The 18462-nt window shown below is 40.3% G+C and overlaps 1 protein-coding gene across 2 annotated transcripts; it reads left to right on the top strand.

Moving 5' to 3' along the window:
* The first annotated feature begins 977 nt into the window (after nucleotides 1-977).
* AFG2B (AFG2 AAA ATPase homolog B) lies at nucleotides 978-16843 on the top strand. 2 transcript variants are annotated; one of them, XM_068550976.1, is made up of 8 exons: nucleotides 978-2160; nucleotides 3162-3347; nucleotides 8489-8647; nucleotides 11648-11857; nucleotides 12377-12601; nucleotides 13953-14087; nucleotides 14975-15100; nucleotides 16572-16843. In XM_068550976.1, exons 1-8 carry the CDS (start codon nucleotides 1066-1068, stop codon nucleotides 16737-16739), a joined length of 2304 nt encoding a protein of 767 aa, XP_068407077.1. In that variant the 5' UTR covers nucleotides 978-1065; the 3' UTR covers nucleotides 16740-16843. The 2 variants fall into 2 exon arrangements, with proteins under 2 accessions (XP_068407077.1, XP_068407086.1); XM_068550985.1 differs by lacking the exon at nucleotides 13953-14087.
* Nucleotides 16844-18462: the final 1619 nt, after the last annotated feature.

The following is an 18462-nucleotide window of genomic DNA, read 5'->3' on the forward strand; positions in this document are numbered from 1 at the left end:
ATTTTGTAATCACATAAATTTGGGTTTCAGTGAAAGTGGGAAAAACAGAGGTAGAAAGATGTGAGTAGGATAAAAAACAAGGCATATTATCTTGACTTTGAATATCTGTAGCTCTTTTTGATGAGCAGAATTTAAAAGGATAGGAGGAAAGAGTAATTCCCAGTGAGGAGGGGAGAGGAGAGGTGGAAAGAGAATATTAGGTGGAGGTCTTAATAATGTAGACAGGCATTGCCTCTAATACAGGACTTAGTACTGTTGTGCCCCAGATAGACAATAAGGACTTAATCACACGAACAGAAGAGGTTATGATAAAGTTGTTGTCAAAGAACATCCAAAGGAGAAGTCAGGAATATGAACAGAATGTACTGGTGTGCCACAACTAAGTCAGATGGCCTGGTTTTCCTTCTTTCCCTTCTTCAAGGGATTTAAAATGCTACACTGTGATTCTCTTTTGCTCGGCTGGTGCTTTTGTATACGAAGGACATGCATGGACTTTACAAACAGGTTGGAACCCAGGTTATTGAAGGTGCCAAGGCTGTATTTCTCATCCACTCCAAGTCACCTAAGACATTAGCACCAGAGCACTCCAAAATACTGTGCCCCTGAGGACTGTCGAGGTTTTTTCACAAAATAGCAAAGTCTCTAGGCTGATACTCCAAAAGCGCAGATGGTGATGCTCGAGTCCGGGAGCCAGGGAAAGAGGATGCTATGTGGCGACTCCCCAGACCACCAAGGTACATGCTTAATGACCTAGTGAAGGTAGCTTACGCTGCCTCCCAGACACCCGTGACGAAGGCCTTGTCCGTAAAGCTATGGAAAGGACGACTGGAGTTCATCAATCCCAGCACCACAGCAAACTAGCCCCGAGGATCCGAGCGTTGTTTAACTTCGTCTAACTTCATCTAACTTTCCGATCGGTCCTTTCTGCCTCCTGTAAGGGAACGGCAACTGATCCCTGGCGCATGCGCATCACGTGCTTCCGGCAGAGGAGCTCTGGGTACCGGTCTTTCTGGCCCGGGTGGAATTCCTACCCCACTTTCCTGGGCCTTGCGTCTTCTGTGAGCAATGGCTCCGGACTCAGGTCCCTTTTCCGAAGGGCCGCTCTTAAAGCTGCTACCCGTCGACGCTAGGGACCGGGGCACCCAGCGCTGTCGCCTGGGCCCGGCGGCCCTCCGCGCCTTAGGCGCGCACCTGGGCTCGGCGGTGGAGATCTCGCTGCCTGACGGCGGCTCCTGCCTCTGCACCGCCTGGCCGCGGCGGGATGGAGCGGACGGCTTTGTGCAACTGGATCCGCAGTGCGCGAGCCCGGGGGCGGCAGTGGGGGGGCCGGGGTCCCGGGGGAGTCTCAACCTGAGCCGACTCCGGTTAGTGCCCTGCCCACCCCTTCGGCATCTCGCCGTGTGGCCGGTGTTGCGGGAGCTGGCGGGCGTGCCCGGTGCCCCAAATCCAGCTGCGGTGCTGGAGGCGGCGCAGGAGCTGCTGAGGAACCGTCCGGTCTCTCTGGGCCACGTGGTGGCCGCTCCTCCGGGCGCTCCCGGCCCGGTGGCCGCCCTGCACATCGTCAGCGGGGCACCCAACCCGAATCCGGCCGGGCTGGTCACCCCTCGCACCCACATCAGTCTGAGCGGGCTCCCTCCGTCGGAAGCGGAGCCGCAGCCCGAGGTGCCCCTGGGGGGCCTTTCCGAGGCGGCCGACTCGCTGCGGGAGCTCCTCCACCTGCCGCTCCGCTACCCCCGCGCCTTGGCCTCGCTGGGGCTAGAAGTGCCACGCGGGGTGCTCCTGGCCGGCCCCCCCGGAGTGGGCAAGACCCAGCTAGTGCGGGCCGTGGCCCGAAAGGCGGGCGCGGAGCTGGTGGCCGTGAGTGCCCCCACGCTGCAGGGCTCCCGGCCCGGGGAGACCGAGGAGAACGTGCGGCGGGTCTTCCAGCACGCCCGGGAGTTGGCCAGCCGCAGGCCCACCCTGCTTTTCCTGGACGAGGTGGACGCCCTGTGTCCCCGGCGGGGCGACCCACACCAAGCCCCCGAGAGCCGCGTGGTGGCCCAGGTGTTGACGCTGCTAGACGGCATCAGTGAGGGCCGGGAGGTGGTGGTTGTGGGATCCACCAACCGGCCGGACGCGCTAGACCCAGCGCTGCGCAGACCTGGGAGATTCGACCGAGAGGTAAATAGGCTCAGCCAGCTAGCCCATTAACCCTGGAACCCCGGCCTCTTCTGGCCCTGGTTGGCTGCCCCGAGGCGTTTGCCACTTAGGTTTGGAAGTCAGTGAAGCTGGAGTGGGGCTCTGTAAAGCAGAGAACCCATTCTCTGCTCCACAAATGATCTGCGAGCCAGGACCCTTTCCCCCTCCAGAGTCAAATTGTTCTGAGAAGCAAGGGGGCCGTTAGGGATGAGTTGTGCAGGTCCTGAGAATGGGGAGTACTATAATCAGTAGTGTTAGTTTTTAAGGGAACTAGGACTGCTACAAACATGTTAAACTCTTACGGATCTGGAATGAGAAGTTAAAGTAGGATAGCCTCAAGAAACAAATGTATTGAAATAAGGGGGAAGGCAGGGAAGGACTAAATAATCGCAGACATTTAACTCTTCTAGATTTATTCATTCCTTGTCCGAACGCCAGCCTCCTATCCCACAATTGCTCCCTGAGTTGCCAGGAAGGTTGAATATTCAAAGCTGTCCTATTTTATAAACTTCAATCCTAAATTCATTCTTGATTTCTACTAAATATTTTGAATAGTGATTATTTAAATGATGTTTGAACTTTGTGGTAGGATTCTAAAGAGACAGGTGATAATTGCCCACTTTAGCATAATCTGTTTAGAACTTGGGTGGATTTCTTCCTCCACCATGTAGTACCTGTCTCCTGAATAAGCTCCATAAGAGCAGGGACATAGACTATCTAGTTTACTGGCTCCTAGAACGTGGTAGGTTCTCAAAAATAACAAAAACTTATTAAATGACATATGTAATTTTAACTGTGCAACTTTCTAGCCAGTGTTACTCCTCTGGAAGATAAGGATTTTCATGTATTCAAAATCTAAGGTATGCTTAAGAGTACACAGTAATAGTTCCAAATTTGTTCGCTAAATTATTATACATGTTTGTGAGGATTAAAAAAATAATATTTTAAGCTGTAAACTTTTTCTTTCCTTGCTTTGCACATAGGTTGTCATTGGAACTCCCACACTTAGACAAAGAAAGGCGATTCTACAAGTGATTACCTCAAAGATGCCCATCTCCAGTCAAGTCGATTTGAGCCTCCTTGCAGAAATGACGGTTGGCTATGTTGGCGCAGACCTGACCGCACTCTGTAGGGAGGCTGCCATGCACGCTCTGCTTCATAGTGAGAAGGTAAGAAGGATTGATTTATGACCTTCTATGTGAACCCTTTTATTAATGTAACAAGTTAATTTGGAGATTTAAAAAAGTGGTAAGTACATTTTCTTCAAACTTTTGATATCATCGACAGCTGTTTCTTAACATATTTTTTAAAAAATAAATTTATTTATTTATTTATTTTTGGCTGCGTTGGGTCTTCGTTGCTGCGCGCGAGCTTTCTCTAGTTGTGGTGAGCGGGGGCCACTCTTCGTGGCGGTGCGTGGGGTTCTCACTGTGGTGGCTTCTTTTGTTGCAGAGCATGGGCTCCAGGCATGCAGGCTTCAGTAGTTGTGGCGCGTGGGCTCAGTAGTTGTGGCTCACGGGCTCAGTAGTTGTGGCATGCGGACTCAGTAGTTGTGGCTCGTGGGCTCTAGAGCTCAGGCTCAGTAGTTGTGGTGCACGGGCTTAGTTGCTCCGCAGCATGTGGGATCTTCCCAGACCAGGGCTCGAACCTGTGTCCCCTGCGTTGGCAGGCACATTCTTAACCACTGCGCCACCAGGGAAGTCCTCTTACATATATTTTTACATCTGAACTCCATATAAATAGTATATGACTGAAAGTAGGGACAGAGAGCTGAGTTCTTCAGGTTTGCCCAGAGCGTTTTCCCCCACTCCCATAGTAACTCTTTAGTGCTGAAGCCCAGAGCCGTCAGGAAAAAGAGAGTGTGGCCCCAGAAGAAGCAAACCTATTTCTTTGTAATTTTTGTTTTATTTTGAATCTATTTCAGACTTAGAGAAAAGTTGCAAAAATAGGACAAAGAATTTTTGTATATCCTTCACACAGATTCGTCAAATGTAACATTTTACCACTTTTGCTTTATCATACTCTCTTCATGTGTATGAATGTTTATGTGTGTGTGTGTGTGTATATATATATATATATATATATATATATATATATATATATATATATATACTCATACTCTCAAATGCAGCCATGATGCCCCTTTAGCATTGAAAATTTAAGTGTGTATTTCCTAAAAACAAGGACTTTAAAACCATAGTACAATTATCAAGATGAGGAAATTAACACTGACATGATACTTCTACCTAATCTATATAGACCTTAACCAAATCTCACCATTTGTCCCACTAATTTCCTTTGTAGCAAAAATTTTAAAAGGAAAAAAGAAAAAAATATTTTTTAATCCAGGATTACACATTGTATTTAGCTGTCATGGTTGCTTAATCTTTAATCTAGAAACATTCTTCAGTCTTTCTTTTACGACTTTAATTTTTTAAAAGTACAGTTCAGTTATTCTGTAGAATATTCCTCAGTTTGGGTTTGACTGATGTTTTCTCATGATTTGATTCAGGTTTTGCATTTTTGGCAGAAATATCACAGAAATGATACTGTGTTCTTCTCATTGCATCTGTTAGGTAGGAAATGATATATCTTTGTCCTATTACTGGTGAAATTAACTTTGATTTCTTGGATAAGGTGGTATCTCTGAGATGTCTCCATTGTCAAGATACTATTTTTCCCTTTGTTGTTAATAAGCATCTTGAAGGGAAAATAAGCTTTTCTAACTCAGGAGATGCTTCGGTGCCTGGAATTTTATTTAAATTCATCTTGGACATTCAAATCCTTAATTCATGACTGCTTTTCTTAAAAATAGTTAGGATATTATCTTAAATATAGTAGTTATCAACACTATAGATTGGAAAATCTGTTCACTTTTATGTAATGTCATCCTGAATCCCTAAACCCCTTCAGAAAAAAATTATTTTCAGCATGCTGAGGATTCTGTTGTAACGTTAAAATTGTTCTTTGACCTTATAATTTTTTAAAACCGAATTCTGAGTTTGTTTAAGCTATAAAAGGATGATTTATCATCCTAAATTTTGAAAACCTTTTTACCTAGGTCATTTATATCCTTCCTCATTTTCTCTTCCTTTATTTTTACTCTTACACCAAAGGTGGGGAAGGAGTTATGTGAACTTGTAAGTCCTCATCTTTTCGGTTTAGAACCAAAACTGCTTGAAGGTTTAATGACGAGTCCCATGTGTGAAGATTTGCGGATATATGCCTCTTGAGGGGAGGACAAGAATACCAGGGTGTGGGAAAGGAGGTTTACATTTAGAATTCCCTCTGCTTTGAAGTTCCAGGTTTGACCTTAAGCACGTTGGCTTAGGTGGAACATCCAGCTGCAGCCGTCCTAGGGTGGAGCCCACTGCTACTTCAGGAGGGGCCTGCCCAGGCATAGTTACCACAGGTGATGGCTCAGTTCATAAACAACCAGGGGAAGTGGAAGAAAGAAAGGCAAAAAGGAAGAAGGGACAGAGGCATCTGGGAAGGTACTGGCTCCATCTTTTTCTTCTTTCCCTCCCCAGGCAGCTGAGGGGCTGCTACCGCCTCTGTCTGTGCCAGGGCAGGCAAGGGCACATCACAGTTTGTTCAGCTTTTTGTTAAGTATGCCTATTAAAGGGTTAGAAAGACAGTTTAACACACACACATATACACATAGAGGGGAAAGGATTTTTATCTGCCTGAAAGGATTATGAAAATCAAGTGAATAGTGTACACACAAGTAATCTGCAAGTGTAAATGGGATTTTCAAATGTTAGTTGGTGTTACCTAAAAATTAATTAGTATTCAGTTACCCAATATCTAATACTGCTAGCTAGTTAAAAAAAAAAAACACTATTTCAGAAAACTATTTAATAGCATTCTTTGTGAGAAATTAAACAAGATAAAAATTATAAAGAAAGTAAAAATTGTCTGAAATCTCACCTCCCAGAGGTTACAATTATTGACATTTTTTAGGAACACTGTTCAGAAAAGCTCCACGTATACATATTCACTTATTTAATCTTTCATAAATGGGATAAAATAGTTTGTTATTGAAAATGGGAATTTTGGGATAACTAAGTGTTCAGAATTTGATGTAAGAGGGCAAATACTTAAATATAATACAGATATTACAGATAGAAATATAAGTTTTTAATAACCAGAAAGGAAATGATTTACTGATTTGACCATTTTAGAATGGCAAAACAATACTATTAAAAAAAAAAAAAAAGAAAGATGACAAGTTCAAAAGCAAAACAAACAAACAAACAATACTATAAGCAAAGGCAAGACATGAGACAGACTGGGGAAAATACTTTCAGCCCATGACAAAAGACCAATTTCCTTGGTGTAGAAAGAACTCTCACAAAGCAATAAGAAAAGACCAACAATCCAAGAGAAAATGGGTAGTAAGATATGAACTGATAGTTGACAGTAAAAGGATTATAAATGGCTTATACACATGAAAAATCCTCAACTTTCTTTAAAAATTAGTCTTTTGATTCTTTTTCTTTTTTAAAAACTTATTATTTTGAAATAATTAAAACTTCAGGGAGAGTTATGATATAGAGAACTCCTGCTAAATCCTTTATCCAAATTCACCAGTTTTTAACATTTTGCCAAATTAGCTTTATCATTCTCTCTTTTCTCTTCTTCTCTCTGTACAGTTGACCTTTGAACAACACAGGTTTGAACTGCACCAGTCCACTTATACATGGATATTTTTCAATAGTAAATACTATAAGTACTGCACGGTCTGGGGTTGGTTGAATCCACACAGACGTGGGGAACGGCAGATATGGGGGGCCACCTCTACTTAAACGAGGATTAACTCCCATGTTGTTCAAGGGTCAACTGCCTAGGTATACACATTGTTTTTTTCTGAATCATTTGAGAAGGGGTTGCATGCATCTTAACCCATTATCCCTTAATATTTTAATGTCCATTTCCTATGAACAAGTATGTATAATCTCATTATATTCAGGAAATTTAACATTGATCAAAATGTTGTCAGATTTACGGTTCCTATTCTAATTTTGCTAACTGTATCAATTTTTGTAGCATTCTTTTCCTCCAGTACAGGATCTAGTCCAGGATAACGTATTGTGTTTGGTTTGTTGTTTCTTTTATCTTGAACGCTTCCTTAGCACTTTTTTGGTATGTGTGCGACATTTGACATTGACATTTTTCAAGGATGCAGGTCAGTGATTTCATAGGACTTCTGTCAGTTTGGGTTTGTCTGTTTCTTCATAGTCAGATTCAGGTTATGCATGCCCATTGGGGATACTACATAAGTGATAGTGTGTCCTTCTTATGATGTCACATGTGGAGGCACAATACGTCCACCTGCCCCTCATTGGTGGTGTCCCTAATGGTGACTGATGTGATCAATCAGTCAAGGTTTTGTCCAGTTTATCTACTGTATAGCTGCTATTTTTCCCTTTGCAACTAATAAGAAATCTGTGAGGAAACCCTCAGACAATGAAGATATCCTGTTCCTCATCAAACTTTCCTTCCCCTAGATTAGCATCCACTGATTCTTGCCCTAAACAGCCTTTACTGCGATGGTTGCAAAACTGATTTTCTAATTCCATTATTTCCTCTACCTCACTCTTGATTAAAGAAATTTAATTAACACAATAGTGAGCACCATTTCCTCTGTCACACTGGCAGAAATTTAAGGTTTGGTAATGTCCATTGTTGGAGAGGTGTGGGGAGAACAGCTTCATATATTGGTGCAGCTTTGAGGACAGTTTAGTAGTAGCTGTGAAAATTGTAAGTGTGCATACTCAAGCACAATAATTCTCCTTTGAGGAAATTATTATATAAAATACTTGAGCATGTGCACAAGGACTTTCAGTTGCAGCTTTGTTTTTAATAACAAAAGACTGGAAACAACCTACGTTCAACAGAAGGATGTCATTAAAATACTCATACAATATGCAGTTGTCAAAAAGAATGAGGTAGAGCTGTATTAGTTGACATGAAAAGATTTCTAAGATAAATGAAAAAGTACAAATTATTATGTATGGTATGGTCGCATTTGTGTATCTCTTTGAAAGCATATACATATGTCATAAAACATACTGGAAGAATACACAGGAGACTGTTGACATTCTCTGGGGATGAATATTGGTGGAGTTGAGGGGGAGACATTTAATTTTTTTATACCATGTGTTACAAATTTCTTTATAGTGATAACAGAATAGATGTATAAATTCAAAAGAGGATTTAAAATTAAAAAGTAATTGTGTTTGTGTATCACTAAAAAGGCCCACCTGATTTTTGGTTTGATTTTGCTTTTTGGGGTGGATTTCTTCAGAACCAGGACAATCCAATGATTGATGAAACAGACTTCCTTGAAGCTTTTAAAAAGATCCAGCCCTCATCATTTCGAAGTGTCATTGGACTGATGGACATCAAGCCTGTTGGCTGGGAGCAGATTGGTGGCCTTGAAGATGTAAAACTGAAGTTAAAACAGGTGAGATAGAGAATCTGCTTAAGCCAGTAGAATATGACAGTCTAAGTGTAATGCTTTATGGTGAAAACAAGCTGCGCTGAAACTTCTTGACGTCATCACTAATGTGATCCCAACATCTAGATCTAATGGTCGATTTTCAGTCCTTATTTAACTGGACTCTATAGGCATCAAATATTATTTTTCATACTTTCCTGCCTCACCCTCTTTTTGTTTGCTTTTTGCTCTAAAGAGTTTATAATTTAGACCAGGGTCAGTAAACTCTTTTCTGTAGAGGACCAGAGAGTAAATATTTTAGGCTTTGTGGTCTCTGTTGCAACCACTTAACCCTGCCATTGTAGCACGAAACCAGTCGTAGACAGTATGTGAGTATCTGTGTTCTGATGGAACTTTATTTATGGACACTGAAGTCATATAATTTTCACGTCACAAAATAGTATTCTTCTGAATTTTTTTTTTTTTTTTTTGAGCATTTGGAAATGTAAAAACGATTCTTATTAGTTCATGGGCTATACAAATACAGATTCTCTGTTCATAGGCCTGAGTTTGCCCTGGGACTGGTAAAAACACAAAATTATAATAAACAGTATGGCCTGGGTGGCTACTTGATACTGGTTCTCACAGTGGCTGTTGAGGGACACAGCTCTCTTCAGCCCTTCTTACCTGCATTGCAGGTTCAGCAATTGATTTTGCCAATACCCCTTTGGGTGATCCTGCCATAAGGAAGTAGGTTTCTCTAATTGCACACACACAAGACTGATTTATAAGTATCAATTATAATTTATTTGTCTTAACTGGAAGCTATATCTACAGTGAGCCCTGGAATCCTTGTGTCCATGGATAAGCACGTTTATAATATGCCCTAATTATTTATTTATTTATTTATTTATTTATTTATTTTTGGCTGCATTGGGTCTTCGTTGCTGCACATGGGCTTTCTCTCGTTGCAGCGAGCGGGGGCCACTCTTCATTGTGGTGTGCAGGCTTCTCACTGTGGTGGCCTCTCTTGTTGTGGAGCACGGGCTCCAGGCATGCGGGCCTCAGCAGTTGTGGCACACGGGCTCAGTAGTAGTGGCTTGTGGGCTCTAGAGCACAGGCTCAGTAGTTGTGGCGCACGGGTCTAGTTGCTCCGCAGCATGTGGTATCTTCCCAGACCAGGGATCGAACCTGTGTCCCCTGCAATGGCAGGCAGACTCCTATCCACTGCGCCACCAGGGAAGCCCCCCTAATTTTTTACATGCTTTGTCTCATTTAATCTTCACAAAATACATGCGGGAGATGAGTAACACCTTGCTGTTAGAAACACTGTTTCTTTAGCTCTGAATATTAAGCTTTCCTGCCTTTCTGAGCACTCCTGTCCTCTACCTTAAATGTTAGTTCTCCAAGCTCCTGAGAGTTTTCTTTTTGCATTTTCTGAGTGAGCCTTTGATCTCCTCAATGTCCCAGGCCTCAGCTGTCCCCTGAAAACTGCTGACTCAGAAATCTTTATATCCAGCACAGATAGTTCTTTTGATCATTAGAACTACTTAAATGCCTGCCTACTGGATAACTTCCAGGGATCTCAAACTCAGCATGTCCAAAGTTCGGCTAATCAGTTCCACCTCTACACCTGGATTCCCTCCCTCAGTGAATACAGCCGGTCACCCCATCCCCTCAGTCAGAAACCTGTCTTCTAAATGCATGGAGTCATGTCATGCATCACGTAACTTCCCCTCTGGATTTCCCCTGCGTAAAATACAGTTACATTTTATGTTTCATATACATCCCTCCCACACCACCTCCGCTGCCTGTGACACATCAAGCCTTATTATTTTTGTAGTCTGAATCCTTGCAAGAGACTGCTAAGTGGTCTCCCTCCCTCTAGTTTCATTTCCTTCTATCCATTCTCTATACGGCTTCCTCATTGTTGACTAAAACTGTCAAGGCCCAATGTGATCTGAACCCTACTTCCACTTCAGCTCTATCGCATCTTGCCTCCCTCATCCTCCCCTCTCTTCCTGCTTACTGTTGGGAGATGAATTGGATGCTTTCATGTGTCTCTGTATATACTGTTCCTTGTCTGTGGAATGCCCTTCTCTGGTCTGCTTGTTAGTTTACAAGCCTGTCTCCCCAACTAAAATAGGAGTTTCTAGGTACAGGGGTCTTGTCTATCCTTTTCTGTAGAGGCAATATATCAGTAGTTAAGAGCTTGTGCTCTTGATCTACACTGTCTGGGGTTAGTCTTAGTTCTGCTGCCTCGCTAGCAATAGGATAATAAGATCTGGGCGGGTTACTTCACTCTTTAAGCCCGAGTTTCTGCATCTGTGAAGTTATGATGATAACAAAACCACCTACCTCAGAGGTAGTGAGGATTTACTTACTATTATGAGTGCCTACTTTGTGAAGGTGTCATTCTAGGTGATGGGGATTTAGAGGTGAACTTCACTTACATTCTAGCAGGAGCAGAATGACAAACTCAACATGGAAAAATAGTAGTTTCAGATAGCAAATGAATAAGTGCTCCAAAAGTAGAAGATGGGTAGTAGCGTAGACTGCCTAGGAGGAGGAGGGTCTGCTTTAACTATAGTGGTTAGGGAAGACCTCTCCAAGGAAATGACATATGAGTGGAGACATGTATGATGAGGGATAGCACACAAAGATCTTAAGGGAGTGTTCAGGCAGAGAGAGACTAGCAGGTAAAGGCCGTGAGATGGGAACAAACTGGGGTGTTTGGGCGATGGGTTATGTGAGGCCTTGTAAGCAGTGGTAAGTTAGGAGTTTGGATTTGGATTTTATTCTAATTCTGATGAGAAGTCATTGAAAGATTTTAAGCAGGAAGTGATGTGACCTCACTTAGGTCATAAGATCACACTGGCTGCTGTGTGGAGATCGGACCACATTTCCAGCTCACAGCAGGTACCTGAGGATTGTTGAATGCATGAATTTACTGAATTTTTTGATGTTCATCATTATACTAAAACAACTCTCTCTTTTTGTGTCCTGTCTCTTTTTGTGTACTTTTAGAGCATTGAATGGCCTCTGAAATTCCCTCGGGAATTTGTTAGGATGGGCCTGACAGAACCAAAGGGAGTTCTCCTGTATGGTCCCCCTGGGTGTGCTAAAACCACCCTGGTGAGGGCCCTGGCCACGAGCTGTCATTGCTCTTTTGTTTCAGTGAGCGGAGCTGATCTCTTTTCACCTTTTGTTGGAGATTCAGAACAAATCCTGTCTCAGGTTTGTTTTTTTATTTTCCCTCATGCAGTTAAGTTTACTTTTGAATTTTTGTTTCATGCCTTAAGGATAAACCTTATTTTTTTATATATAACTGGCTTTTTTTCCTATTAGGAAAGTTATACCTGATTGTGTATAGAAAATTTAGAAAATATGGAAAAGTGTAAATAAGAAATCCTCCATAATTCCTCTACCTACCGTTAACATTTTGGTGAATTTCCTTTGTCTTTCTGTGTCCTTGGGCAGGGAATGGGTGGATGTAATATATATCTGTGATTTTTTAACTTAATATTATCACTTTTAAAATTCAATAATATTAAATATTCTTTGAAAATATTATTTTAACCCCTATATAATACTGTTATTCCTTATTTATTCATTCCCTAGTTCTTAGACATTTAGAATCTTTCTCTTCTTTTTGTACTTAAAAAATTATAAATACAGAGTAATGCAGAAAACATACATTCATATGAATAAGGCATGATGTATAGCTTTTAAATATTTCCATTTTTCGAACAAAAGGTATTTCGACAAGCAAGAGCAAATACTCCAGCAATTGTGTTTTTGGATGAAATTGATTCAATCTTGGGCTCTCGATCAATCAGCAGAACAGGATGTAATGTTCAAGAGCGTGTTCTTTCTGTTCTCCTAAATGAATTAGATGGTGTTGGATTGAAGACTATAGAGAGAAGAGGAAGTAAATCAGATCAACATGGTAAATACAACGAGCTGGAAAAAAACGAAGAGGTATTTATTAGCCAGAATACACCAAAAATCCAGGCCAGCATTAAGTAGAATGCATCTACACTAGCTTTTCCTATGCTGTATTCATTTCATAGAATTATATAATTTCAGTGTGACTCTTAGGACTTTTACAGAGCTGGTAAAATAGTGATTTACCTGGGAAAGGTGAGGCAAATTTTATAATAAAGTATCTTAGATATATATGAATGTGAATTTTTTCCTAAGATTAGAAACATAACTACATATTGCTAGTGGAGAAGGGAGTTTCTTCTTATTTTTATACCCTGAAAAACTAGTGTTCATCCCTTTCTAAAATTGTTTATGTGAAATGAAACAAAACAGACTATTATTTCCAATGATCAGTAATTGAAAATTTTCAGTTTTCTTGAGGAATGGGTTTCCTTGGTTATAACAAAGTTAAAGTGACCTTGGAAATCCTCTTCCTCTCTTCTGAGCCTTCTCCAGATAGAGTTTGGTATCCTTAAGTAATTCCTGACAGATAATTTTTTTTCTTTTATTTTTTTCTTGTTCTTACTTGTTTCCCATTTTTTAAATTGTTCCATGGAAAGAGAGTCTTACAGCTCCTTAGGAACATATGCCACTAGAATTTGACGGGACCCATCAGGTTTTCTAATCAGATCTCCTCATCATGCAGGATTTCCTTCTATAGCCTCTGACAGGTGTTTACCCAGCCTCTGCTAAAATACTTGCAGATATAGGGAACTCATTGCTTTGAGAGATCACATCACTGGAGAACTGCTATGATAATTAAGTTCAACAATTGTGAATGCTTAGCATGTGTAAGGCCTTGCTCTGGTTGCTCTTAGATATTTCTTATCTTCAGGATTTATATAAATGCAGCTTATGTTAATTGTCATATTTCTGCCTGTGGAAGGAAAACAAAGAGGTAAAATAAATCTCCCTCTTCAAGAAAATGAGAGCCAAGACTTTTCAGAGCTATACATGTGTTAGTCAGATGCTTCTGTCTTTTCAAGTTGTCCATTTAAGTTGTAATCATTCACTGGGGCTCAGGTCAACAGATTTAGGTCAACAGATAGATGTTCTCTGCTGTGGTGTAAAGCTTTTCATCAGTTCTCACACTGAGAGATGCCCCATCAGGATTGATCACTCCCTTCACTGTGTACACAGAGTAGCTCTTTGATAATAATTTGTTTCTGGGGTACCTTGATATTGAGAAGGTGGTCTGGAAAGGAAATGTAAGCATTCTAGTCCCAAGAAAAAAATACCCCCCTATTTAGAAACAAATGGACCTTCTGATTTGTAATTAAAAAAAAAATACATTTAATAATTAGCAACTTATTGACATTACTTTGTGTTGTATGTTTTCCCTCAGCTAGAGTTTCAGGAAGTTTTTAATAGCAATGTCATGATTGTTGCAGCAACAAATAGACCTGATGTGTTAGATGATGCCTTGTTACGGCCTGGAAGATTAGATAAGATTATTTATATTCCACCTCCAGACGAAAAGGTAATCATTGTGCACATTTACTCTGTGTGAGCATTTCTAACAACACATCAGTGTCTGAGCTCTAAGAAGACGGCAGAATTGAATCCCTTACTGGTGTAGGTATACATGGTGTGTGTCCTGTATTGGATTCCACGTTTTTCCTTACCTGGGCCCGTCATAAATCATCATTTTCATCTGCTTTTGTTGGGTACTCTGGCCCTGTTTTCAGAGAAACATAAGCCTAAAAGCAAGGTAGTAATTTCCTTTTTGTGGGAGACCCAAAATACTGAGTTTATTGAGTCTACTCAACATTATTTTGCAACTGGAATGGAGGAATCCTAAAGTGTTAAAAGGGTTTTGGAGGTTATCTGGGTCAGCATTCTTATTCTTCAGTGGAGAAATCTGAGGTTACAAAGATTATACAATGTATCCACAGCCAAAGAATCAGTAAATCCGTTGCCCTTCACATCCAGAGCCACTGGCAGTGAGTGGTGAAAGACACAGAAAATGAATTTTTTTCCTTCCTTAGGCTTTTATCAGATTTTGAAGGGATGGAAAAAAAATTATATCTATTTTATTTTTAAACTGTGTCTGATAATTTATGTATTTGCTTTTGAACCATGTCTGATGGGACTGTTTGTACCCAAAAGAGAGATTCATCAAGTCTCTTAAAGATTATATCTGTGGCTGGCTATTTTTTTAATTAATTATAAAAATATTAAAATGTATCATGATGTCACATTTACTTTCTTACTTCTTGAGAAGTGATTCTTATTGTTTGTTTCTGAAATATATATACTTTCTCTGTAATATGATAGAAAACTCTAACTTGAAATGTTTTAATACAGCATTGTGTCAGACATAAATGTTGTAAGGTTATAAACATATTATTTTTTATTTTGTTCCAGGGCAGGCTTTCTATTCTGAAAGTGTGTACAAAAAACATGCCAATGGGGCCTGATATTTCCTTAGAAAACGTAGCAGCAGATACCTGTTTTTTCTCTGGAGCTGATCTTGGAAACCTCTGCAAAGAAGTAAGTTAATTAGTGAAGAAAACCTATAGTTCAAAACATTTCTTCATTTATTCAGAACTTCATTCACTTGGCAGTATTTACTGAAAGGGAGGCACCATGTGAGGTGAAACAGACCACTGTGGTCGTGTCCCTTCTCTTCAGAGCTTACAGGTTGATGGGGCAGTGGGGGAGGTGCAGAGAGGTAATACTGAATTAAAACATGTTGTGAGTCAGGGAAGTTCAGGGTCCTGTGGGAGTACGTAGGAAGGACACCAGTCCAGACCTGGGGGCATCAGAGAAGGCTATCTGAGAGAGGGTGTGTGTACATTGAAACTGGAAGGATGATTAGGGAGTTAGCTAGGCTAAGGGAGAGAAGCGGAGTGTTTGAGGCAGAAGGAATAAAATGTGTAGCAGTTGGAGGTGAGAAATGACATTATTGAAGAGGTGGAGTGGGCGGTGGCCAGATCACACAGGTTCTTGTAAGTCACTTTAAGGCATTTAGACTTTATGTTGGCTGCCAAAAAAGGAAGCCACTGTGGGTTTTTCCTTTTTATAAACTTGTGTTAAATATAACATTCAGAAAAATGCACAGATCAGAAGGATATAGTGCACTGAGTTAACAAGTGAACACACTTGTATAACCACCTCTCCAGAAGCTTCCCGTGGGCCTTCCCACTCTATCCCAAAAGAGAACCACTCTCCTGACTTCCAGCACTGGGGAGATTAGTTTTGCCTGCTTTTGCACTTTATATAGATGGAACCATACGGTATGCTTTTCTGTCTGCTTCTTTAACTCAAGATTATGTCTGTGAAGTTCATCCGTTGTTTTGTGTGTAGCAGTAGTTTGTTCATTTCTATTGCTTATAATATTCTAGTATATGAATGTGCTGCATTTATATATGCATTTTATCTTTGAACATTTGTGTTACTACTTTTTTGCTATTATGAACTATGCTGCTATGAACAATCTTGTACGTGTCTATTGGTATACGTGTGTGTGTATGTCTGTTTTGTATACAAAGAGAACTGGTGGGTCATCGAGTATGTGTTGATCTGTTCCTTTACGATCAGTGCTGTTTCCTGTTTAAAAACTCCTACTCTGAGGTCGGGAATATAGTCTCTCATTTTTTTTTAAATTTTATTATTTTTTTTATTGGCGTATAGTTGGTTTAAAAAATTTTTATTTTATACTGGAGTATGGTTGATCTCATCTTTAAAATATATGCACTCACAATGTCTACGTTATTCTGCAGCCTGCTTTCCCCCCAGCCCCCCACCCATTTAAGGCTAGAATTTAATGTAGAAGAAAAGATGGTCTACTGAGAGGACTTCTGATCACTTTAACTTTTTACCTTAATGTTTCTAGCATCATGAATATTGAAATTCTATGAAGTGAGACTGAGATTTTTGTGTTCAGAGTTTAAAGTATTACCATATATTGTAATACAACAATGAAGCATATTTATTATTTCCTGTTGTTTGTCTCTTATAGGCCGCCTTGCTGGCTCTGCAAGAAAATGGGCTGGAAGCGACCACAGTGAAACAAGAGCACTTTCTAGAATCACTTAAGACTGTAAAACCATCCTTAAGTCACAAGGATTTGACTTTATATAAAAACTTATTTCAGAAACAAGGATTTTCTAACTTAGAAGATATTTAAAAATTATTTTACATACCTGCTTAAGGATTAACTGAAACGTGAACGTGCACTATAATTTGCAACTTCACACTTTGTGTGTGTTATTTCCTATAAATAAAAAAACTTGTGCCTAATAAGCTAAGATTTCATACTTACAGAAAAGTTAAAAGAATAATACAAAGAACTCTTATATACTCTTAACCCAGATTCACCAATTTTTAACATTTTCCTACATTTGTCTCCTTTCTCTCTCTCCCTCTCCCTCCTCCCCACCACAGTATTTTTCTGAACTATTTAAAAGTAGATTTTACACATCATGCCCCTTTATCCCTTTAATATTTCAGTGTACATTTCTTATAAATGAGGTTATTTTCTTATATGACCACAGTGCAGTTATCAAATTCAAGAAATTTAACATTGATACATTTTAATCTATTGACGATGAATTTCATCCATTGTTCCAATAGTAATTGTTTTCCCATTACAAGATGCAGTCCAGGATCATACACTGCACTTAGTTGTCATGTCTCTTTAGCCTCTTTGCCTTTTTTAATCTGAAACAGTTCCTCAGTCTTTCTTGACCTTGACACTTCTGAAGAGTACAGGCTAAGTATTTTATAGAACAGTTGGTTCCTAATTTGTGTTTGTCTGATGTGCATCATGATAGGTTCAGGTTATGCATCACCAGTGGAGCATATGTATGTGCTGTCATGTCCTCAGATCACAGCTGGAGGCACGTGACATCTGCAAATTACTGGTGATGTTAATTTTGATCACTTGTTTATGATCTTGTCCATCTTCTCCACTGTATAGCTACCAGTTTTCCTTTTGTAATTGTGTTTTTTAAGGAGATAGGTTATATATAAGTTTTTATTTTCCTCTATTAAAAAAGTAATAATGCTAGAAAATATAAACATGAAGAAAACGTGGGTATTTAACTTTCCAGTCCATTACACATGTATAGATAACTTTTTAAAACCAAAAGCATGGTACTGCGTAGCTCTTGTTTTTCTCACCTAACAATATCTGGTAAGCATCTTACTGAGCCTTTCTTCACTCACAAGGTGCCATACAGGGTGCAGGAGTGTAAGTGAAGGAGACAGACGTGGCACTGATAGGGCAGCTGGGAGCGGGCACCTCCAACAAATCATGCAGTGAATAAAACACAGGAGACGAGCTTCAAAAGAAGTATAGGTACAGTCAGAACATGGTGCGTGAACTATATGAAGTCATAAATGTTAAGCAGTTGGAAAGTTTTCTGTTTCTGACGGGAGCCAGTACTATTATTAAGCAAAACCTCACTATTGGGGAACAGTTAAGGAAAAGGCCTGTCTTATTTATAGGTATAAAATATAATTCAGTTAAAATTATTCTAACAACCTGACTCTTGCTTTTGAGTAGTAGGGAAAATACCTAGAAACTTTATTAGATTTCTGAATATTTTCATTCATGTTCTGTCCGTTATTGATTTTACAGGAAAAGGCAGCCATTAGGCCTTTGTCATCCGTAGGCCTGAACCCCTTAACTCAGATTCTAGCTGTATGCCCCTTGTTTTTTCCTAGAGAAAGTTTCTAGTGGTCAGCCTAGAAATTTAGTACCCACACTTTGGTTAGAGGCTGAGTTTTTATTTGAAAATGTCTTTTTAAACTGTAACTATAACTTCGCAACAGAACTTTGGAAGCCTCCTGAGGACAAAAACTCTTCTCTCATTGAAATAAATCAATAAATGATGAAGTCAGATCAA

The sequence above is a fragment of the Eschrichtius robustus genome, chromosome 1 (assembly GCF_028021215.1).
Source record: "Eschrichtius robustus isolate mEscRob2 chromosome 1, mEscRob2.pri, whole genome shotgun sequence".
NCBI classification, from domain to species: domain Eukaryota; kingdom Metazoa; phylum Chordata; class Mammalia; order Artiodactyla; family Eschrichtiidae; genus Eschrichtius; species Eschrichtius robustus.